At 44.3% G+C, this 9,285-nt stretch overlaps 1 protein-coding gene across 1 annotated transcript in view; it reads right to left on the bottom strand.

The window, feature by feature from the left end:
• gabrb1 (gamma-aminobutyric acid type A receptor subunit beta1) overlaps positions 1 to 9,285 on the bottom strand; it is a gene marked incomplete at both ends in the record, with an annotated part of 128,767 nt that overhangs the window by 59,677 nt on the left and 59,805 nt on the right. Inside the window, one exon of the mRNA XM_083634353.1 lies at positions 5,740 to 5,960. Coding sequence (XP_083490479.1) covers positions 5,740 to 5,960 — 221 coding nt within the window. The remainder of the gene's footprint in view (positions 1 to 5,739; positions 5,961 to 9,285) is intronic.

Genomic DNA, 9,285 nt, shown 5'->3' with positions numbered 1-9,285 from the left:
ACCCTCCAGACATTGTGGTATTCACGCACGGTGTGATGATAATCAGGCCTGTATTGTGTTTGTGCTGGTAAACTATAGGAAGCATGCTGTTCAGCCACCTGCCACACAGTAATGAGTGGAAGGTGATGGTGCTGCTGACCAAGGCAAGCCAAAACCAGCACCACATTCAACACAGTCTGTTTGTTTACCAAAAATAGATAGACCGACTGAAGCAGAAATAGCCTACAGAGGGCTTTCAGGTGACATACAATTTGACCGTCTCAACAAAATCCAATTGTCACATGGTTCATGTTTGTGCTATTTTGGACTGGAAATGGAAGATTTTCTGCTGCTAAATCTGATTGATTTTGCATGTAGATAATGTCAGCAAGTTACCTAGGCAACAATACTGTCTGGTCAGCTAAATATCACTGGGACATCTGTAATGGTAAAATGTCTAAATGCTTTGTTGATCCATCAATAACAGAGTCGATAATGATCAACAACCAATTAATAAGCAATCAACCAATAATTTTGCTCTCACACATCTATCTATCTTATCTATATATCATCATCATCATCATCATCATCATCATCATCATCATCATCATCAGTATATAAATGGGAGCTAGGGCTCTGTCTGTCTGTCTGTCTGTCTGTCTGTTTCTCTGTCCCACTGTGATTGTCCCACTGTGATGTCACAAATCCCACTGTGACATCATCAGTGATGTCATCAATCCCACTGTATCATAATCAGTGATGCCATAAATCCCTCAAATCCCACTGTGACATCATCAGTGATGTCAACCCATCAAACACAGGAGAACACTACCTGCATGACTGTATAGTGCCAGAGCCCTGACCTCAACCCATCCAACACCTTTGGGATGAATTGGAACAACTGGGCTAATCTCCCAACATCACGCTCCACCTCACTCGTGCTCTTGTGGCTGAATGGAAGCAAATCCCAGCAGCAGTGTTCCACCATCTAGTGCAGTGGTTCCCAAACTGTGGTCTGGGGACCACTAGTGGTCTGTGAGGCTCCATCTGGTGGTACTGAAGAGCCTTGTTGACTGCCATCAGCCTATCAGCAAATAAGATGTATACATCTGTTTATGTGTTGGTTATTTGCAGTCTGACTTGCACCAGTAGCCTATTTAGGTGTTATTGCAAAGGGGAAATCATAGATTTTTTTTTAAATGGGGGAAATTGTTTGGTAGCCACAGTGGGAAGTTTTGGTTTGGTAGTACATATACTGTATAGTGGTACTTGGTCTGACCTAAAATCCCTCTTATCTGACTATTCACTTTTGCTTCTAACATCACTGAATGAATCTCCAGCCCCACCACAATAACCTTTTTCAGATGCTTCTCTTGTTCCAGCCAGGTTATACTGTATAGAGACTATAGACATTAACTGCCAACTCTCCAGTGGAGCTCATCATTGAGCTCTGCAGACATGGTTGCTGGAGGAGCTGTGACACAATAACGGCAAGTCTCTATGAACACAACACATAAAGCACTAACATGTGTGGACATTAAGACCCCTACAGTACGCACATGCAAACATGCTCTTAGCCACAATTAGCCATGTCCAACCCTACTGCCTCCCTCCACCAATAAGGAATCAGCATTAACCCACCTTATCGTCAAATCACATGCCACTGTTGCTAATGAGCTTGTTTGCTTAGCTTATCATCTGCCTGTGCCCTGGTGTAACTTAGCCACAGACCTGGAGACAGCTGCTGGCTCCAGATGTTAGCCTCAGAGCAATTGGCTAGCTTGCAGATTTAGCAGCAGTCTGCTCGATAGAGTCAATGCCATCACTGTAAATCCTTATTGCTTATGTTGTGAAAGTGACTCATGACTTCCTGAATGTGGGCGATAAAATGCATAGAAATCTAAACGTAGACGTGTGGGTGAGAATGCAGAGAGTGTCCTCTGTTTAACAATCTTATTTTTGCCAAGTGTTTGAGCCAGTTGTGCTAAAGGTAACACTGTAGCCATTAGTCCAGGAAGGTAATGACTCTGAGTCAAAACCACTATCAAAAATGAACAGCGTTTATGCTTCTCATTCCTCACTCTCATTTGGCAGGGGGAGGGGGAACTCATTTCATATTTCTGAGTCCAGATATAAACTCTTTAACTACACACTAAATCCTTTTGACTGTAACTACTGCACATTCAGATTTCATTTTCTTTACCCACTTATTCCTGTTCAGGGTCAGGGGAGGCTGGAGTCTATCCATTCTCAGCATGCATTAAAGACCCTGTACCGGTCCACCCAGTGCATCACAGGGCCAACACAGATAGACAAACACTTTCCCCCCCAGTATATATACATACATATACATATACATATACATATATATATATATATATACGGTATATATACGCATGGCCAACTGACATACTCAAATTAGGCTTGATTGGTGTTGAGAAAATACTGTAGGACTAGAAAAACATACACACGCATGTGCGCACGCAGGCGCGCGCGCACACACACACACACTGACACACACACACACTGACACACACACACACACACACACACACACACACACACACACACACACACACACACACACACACACACACACACACACATACACACATACACACACACACACACACACACAAAAAAACAGGCTCTGACTCATAGACTGTATAATAAATAGCTCTGACTACAAAACATACCTGATGCCCAGTCATGAATATAAGAAATTATCATTTCTGTTTTACTACTAATTTATTTTGTGTTCTAAATATGCTTCCCGGGAACAAATCCACTGGTTCCCAGTACAATGAGCAACAATAGCCTCCATGTCTGAACAGGCGAAAAGAGCGCCACCTACAGAAACTCAAAAGAAGAAGACAGTAGCGGCAACACTGATTGACACCACAGCAATGATCACTTAGATGGAGACAAAAAAAAAGGAATCGTCACCAAAGATAGAGGCACAATAAAACAAGAGGCACTTGAGTCCCCCTATATGTCCTGCTGCCATAATGATATATTAAACATAACCACTTATGCCAACATGGTCATTTATTAAGTTAATTAATGTGGTAGTATGACGTTTCTATCATGGATTGACTGATGAGTTACTGACTGTGTTCACAAGAATGTCTGCACACAAAGACAGACAGTGTTGGGGAAAGTAGCCTACTTGAAAACTACTACAAACTACTAGCGAGATCACAATGAAAATTCCATCCAAACTACATGAGAAATGATCCCAATCTGAGTCTGAATCTCATATTGTTACACAGAGGTCCAACTGAACTGAGTGTGTTTGATGTGGGGACGAGGGCAGGCTAGCTAATCCTCTCTTAGCAGCCCGAGGACGTGTTTTAAGGAGAGGATGTGTGTGTGTGTGTGTGTGTGTGTGTGTGTGTGTGTGTGTGTGTGTGTGTGTGTGTGTGTGTGTGTGTGTGTGTTTTAAGGAGAGGATAGGGAGCTAATGTTGAGGTGGAATCAGGAAAATGATACATCTCTAGGGAAATTCAGAGTATTTGATCACAGACATCTTGGTCACAAACCACCGCTGAAAATAGCTGCGGTGATTCTCATTAAATGACAACCGTGCGTGGCCAATAAGCTGTGGAATTGTGCCATATTGTGTGGTAATTTTTGTATGGAGTGATGAAGTCCTTATTTGTGGGGGCCTGTGTCGTCCCCCCCCCCAAAAAAAACAAACAAAGAAACAAACAAAAAAAATAGAACTTCCGGTTTTGTCAGGAAAGCAGTTTTTGTATTTGCATAGAAAATGACAATGTCTCGTAACTTTACAATATGATTTCATAAGGTGGTGAATCACGAGTCACAACATGTACATAAGAGTACATAGGAGAGTTTTGGCACTGTTGGAATGTGTATTTGGCGACTTAAAGGGATAGTTCGGTTTGTTTGAAGTGGGGTCCTATCAGCTAGTCAGATACACTAACTTAATTAGGTACAGTGTTCTTGAAGCTGGGCGCAGCGTCGAACGAGATCCGGCACCCAGAGCAGCAGCATCACCAGCTTTTTCTCTCTAAGTCCTGGGGGTCAACAACTAAACAAAAAAACGTAATTTAGCCACCTAAAACAACGGCCACCTAAACAAATCGATATCCGTGTACATGCACGCTCTATTTTGACAATTTTCAGCGCTTTACTTTTCCGCAAAACAGCAGTTTCATTCGGCACTGCTTTTTCTCCCAACCGTACAACTACCGTATTCCTCCGCTAAAGCCTGCACAGAGCCGCGGTGCTGGATTACTCCGCAGATCAGCTGTTTGTGTTATTTCTCCCAGCTTGTTAGTGAAGACAACAAATAGAATACACGAACGAAAATGTGAGTGCTTTTGATAGCGAGGATGATATGCCATTCACCTTGGTGACAAGAGGATACAATTATGAACCAGAGAGAATACAGAAGAGGAACTTTTGCAGAGAGTGAACAGGCAGAGAGATGCGAGGAACTGCCTGCTGCCTAAATGCTGGGGTGCCCTGCAGACCTTATTCACCATTCCCAGGATAAATTGTGGAAAACGTCCCAGACCAGAGAGGCCAGGTGACTTGTTGTCTCTAAAGTAAGTCAGTGTTTTATCTCTCTTCTAAGCCTTCCTGTTTTGTAAACCGCGGCTTTGTGCAGTGTGCAGGCTTTTAGCGGAGGAATACGGTAGTTGTACGGTTGGGAGAAAAAGCAGTGCCGAATGAAACTGCTGTTTTGCGGAAAAGTAAAGCGCTGAAAATTGTCAAAATAGAGCGTGCATGTACACGGATGTCGATTTGTTTAGGTGGGCGTTGTTTTAGGTGTTTTAGGTGGCTAAATTACGTTTTAGTTGTTGACCCCCCGTACTTACAGAGAAAAGGCTGGTTTGGCTGCTGCGCTGAGTGCGCGGTCTCGTTCCACAATGCACACTCACTCCTGAACACTGTACCTAATTAAGTTAGTGTATCTCACTAGCTGATAGGACCCCACTTCAAACAAACCGAACTATCCCTTTAACGGGGGTAGGCTAGATATCCCCTTGACTACCAGTCATTGTGCTAAGCTAACTAGCAGGAGGGACGAGTCACTACTACACGCACAGAGAAGAGAAGGGCATTTATCTATCTTCTCGTCTTACTATTGGGAATATGTCAAATAGGCGAATCTCCCAAAATGTTGGCGTGTTCCTTTAAACTACCACCCAACTACTGCAAATTGTAGTTAAACTAGTAATTAAGATACATGTCGGTACAGTAACTACTGCCCAACCTTGCAGACTCCTGCTTTGTCACCAATGGGTGACTCCAATAGTCGACGATTCATTTGAAGGAGCATAATTGGACTGCCAATCTCACAGTCGAATAGTCGCAAATGTGGTTATAAAACAAGGATCATTCCATTATGGCTATATGGGGGTGCTGAATGTCTGATTTTACATAGAATTGCTTGGTTTCTCCCAATATATCTATAGCCTATTTTCAGTATTTTAAGTATCAGACTATTAATACCGTAACACAAACCAAGTACCAACAATTAAACAAATCAAACAAGCTCATGCAAATGGGTTTTCTGATTGCCAGATATTCTCATTAAAAAAGAAGAGAATAAATAATATTTGGATATTCGTATTGAACAGCCAAATCCAAATTCTGAGTCAGCTACAGCCCAAATAATGTCCCACATGTACCATGTACCATACATGTCCCCAAGTGACAGTATCTGGCGTCACGTCACGTGAACCACCCGATAGATGTGTGACAGTAAACAGTGAAAAGCCCTCTCACCTGAGGCCGTACAACACAGTTCCGTCCGGGTGCAGTCGGATCATTCGGTTCTTGACCGTCACCCCGTGGACGAAGGACTTCTTGTCATTAATGAAGTAGGTGTCGGGGACCCACAACTGGTCGGCCACCCGGTTGTCCAGGGTCAGATTGAGGGGAATGCCCGTGTAGGAGAGGCGCTTGTCTCTCCAGGACTGCTGGAAGTACATGGTGATAGTGTAGTCCTGCAGGAAAGCCAGAGATGGAGGTTAGCTGGAAGTAGCCTACATGGTGATAACAGTGTAACGGTTGGAGAGTTGGGTGGCGTTGCATAGCTTAGTTGCACGCCACGAGGACGCCGAGCGAAACTGAACCCATAACCAAAGCCTATTTCTGTCAGTCGTCCGTTTGGTTGCCCTCGAACCTACCGAGGGGATTGAGCCCATGTGAGGCACCAGGGGAAATACAAGTGGGCACTTTTCAGCAGGATACATCAAATCAAGGAAGTAAAGATGCCATTTCATGGGGTCTTCAAGGGTTTGGGAAAGCATTTAGTCAATAAAAGGTCTTCACAAGTATAGTAAGACAAACGCAAAACAAACGTAAAAAGTATAGTAAGTGTGTGTGCATTGCTTGTGCATGAATCTTGATCAAAGGGCACATGGTTTTGACTGTGTATGTGAGTGAGGGGGAAGAGTGATGAAGAGAGAGAGAGAATCCATGTGTGTACAGACAGGTTGTAAACCGTGATGAAGGGTGCTTTCTCACTGGGGACCCGGGACGTTGAGCACACTTGTCCCCAAATTGAGCCCAGGTCTGGTTTGTTTGGTGAGTGTGAAAGTTGCGTTCTGTGCCCGAGCGTGGAACAGCGAACGGTGACAGGGTCCACTTGAAAAGACAGTCTGGGCAACGCTTGGGCGTGCCCAGGCACGGAACAGTTGCCAATGTGAACACCAACTGTACCGAACCACGTAGATTCCCTGCCTACCAACACGAGGGTCGCAGGTTTATTGTTGTTTATTGAAAGGATCCCCATTAGCTGACGCCATGGCGACAGCTAATCTTCCTGGGGTCCACAAAAAAACAACAACAAGACATACAAAGTACATGCAATACAATACATAACATAGAACATACATTAAAATGATACTGTGCAATCAAATTCTTAGGTGCACAGTATCAGTGCAAACAATACAATAGAAGTTAGAACAGAATAGGAAAAGTATCAACTACATTTGGTTCAGTCACATGGTCAGCTGCATTAGGTGTGTTTTGAGTTGATTTTTAAATGACGATTTATTTTGTGTCTGAGTTATATGAGGAGGTAGTGAGTTCCAGGATGTTATTGAACGGTAGATAACTGTGCGTTTGAGAAGATTTGTTCTTGGGGTTGGGGGTATTAAGTGTCCTGAGCTGGCATTCCTGGTGTAATGGTCGCAGGTTCGCGCCCCCGTGTTACCTCCGGCTTGATTGGCTGGTGGGAAGCCAGGTTAAGGGTATTATGTCCTGGTCGCTGCACTAGTGCCTCCTCTGGTCGGTTGGGGTGCCTGTTCGGGGCGGAAGGGAACTGGTGGGAATAGCGTGATCCTCCCACGTGCTACGTCCTGCCAGTGAAGCTCCCCCTTGTCAGGTGAAAAGAAGCGGCTGGCAAACTGCGCATGTTGGAGGAAGCATGGTGGTGCTAGTCTACGGCTCTCCCCAGATCGGCAGAGGGTGGATCAGCGACCGGGGCAGCAGGGGGGAATTGGACAAGTACAATTGGGGAGAAAATGGGGGGGGGGGGGGGGGCTGCCCTGTGAGTCTCTCCTGTCACACCATAAGCCTATATAGCCTACCCTTCAACTCCACCTCCTCGCCCTCCTACTTCTGCCTTGTCAGCAATTACATGCCAATCCCCAACTCCTCTTTGAAGGTTTGGCTCCGCCTCCTCCATCTTAATCTCTTTAATAATTTACACAGCACATGCCATGAGCAGGTGCCATTTGGCTTTAGCATATGATGTACTTTTTCCCCACTCCTTATGTCTTCTGCCTTGACTGCTTTTTTAATTTAGTATTGTACTTGTGACAGTGACAGCTGTCTTCTGTTTGCACATGTGTCATCAAACTGCAAACACTGATCAGAAAGGCATGGATATGAGCAACGACCGGGACAGCAACTGGACAGAAAATAGGAGAAAAACGTTAAAAAAAAAAAAAAAAAAAAAAAAGGGATGTCTTATATTTCCTGCAATCCCTAAAATGTGTCACTAAAGGTGACTGGGGCTTTGCTGTTCAGGCCCCTGAGCTGTGGAACTGGCTGCCGGCAAACTCAGTATCCTCTTTTAAATATCCTCTTAAGACTCACTTTTATCTTATGGCTTATTTTATCTTGTTTATATCTTAATTTTGGATCACATTTATTTTCATACACTTCCGGGTTCTTCACTGTTTCTGCCTATGGGATTTTTGAATGGGATTTTGGCGCGATGCTTCAAATGAGGTATGTGGGCAACGCAAGCTTATTCAAACGCGAACCAGTGTTCAGCAGGATAATCTTCACACATGAGGCAGAAACAGTGAAGAACCCGGAAGTCCGGGACTTCCGCGTTGCGACTACAAAAATACATCATCCCTGCGGTACTCTATAAAAATAACTTTTTAGCATGAGCAGTGATAGGGTTAGGGTTAGGGTTAGAGCCACCATGGCTGAGCAAAGAGAGAAACTCAAACTCCATGAACAGACAATCCAAGCACCACCCACACTGTTGAGTTGACAGGTAATCTCTGGGAAGTGCAGCCCTATATGTTCCAGTCGGAAAACCAGAGATTAATTCACATCTGAGAAGTAAACTGTACTTTTTGCCTTTTTACTAAGTTTTTGTATCAAATAATTACAACTAATGTTAATTTCATAAAGTGCCAGCAAGTTCTTTCCTTTCATCCAAAGATGAATGGTAAAGATGGTAAAAGGTGTAGAAGTGAAGCTAAGCAGCTCGTGCAGTCGTGATGTGAATGGTCTCTCTCTTGTATTCCCATGCAGGACCAAGGACATGATCCAAAGAGCTACAGTAACTAAATCTAAACTAAATCGTCATGCGGTTGGGGTATCGTTTGGATTTTAACGATTCTGATTCCGATTTTGCTTATCGATTCCAAAACAGGTCACATGATTATTTCAGAGAAAAACATATACATTTCTCTTGTAACGGACAAGCCCGTTTTTTATTGTCACACGAACACCACAATACATGCATGAGGCCACAACACACTCATGCTGACGGTGGCCGGTGAAAAGTGTCTTCTGCATTTAACCCATCCAGGCATGTCCTTTCCTCCGAGGGGCAGGCCAGGAGCAGTGGTCGCTTTCTCGTACAGCGCCCGGGGACCAACTTCGGATGTTGTCGTCACTGGTCGGATGACGATGACGATCTGATCTTCTGCATGTTTTTAGTGGGGGGGTTATATACGGAGGAACCCCCTGGGGGGTACGGGGAGAACATGCAAACTCCACACAGAGAGAAAGGCCCTTACGACGAGATAACCCACCTGGGCAGTAGGCACTGAAGATATGGGGGGGAACACAACCACA

This window comes from Poromitra crassiceps (assembly GCF_964638095.1).
Source record: "Poromitra crassiceps genome assembly, chromosome: 3".
Lineage (NCBI taxonomy): Eukaryota > Metazoa > Chordata > Actinopteri > Beryciformes > Melamphaidae > Poromitra > Poromitra crassiceps.
This window is presented reverse-complemented; position numbering and strand designations above follow the sequence as displayed.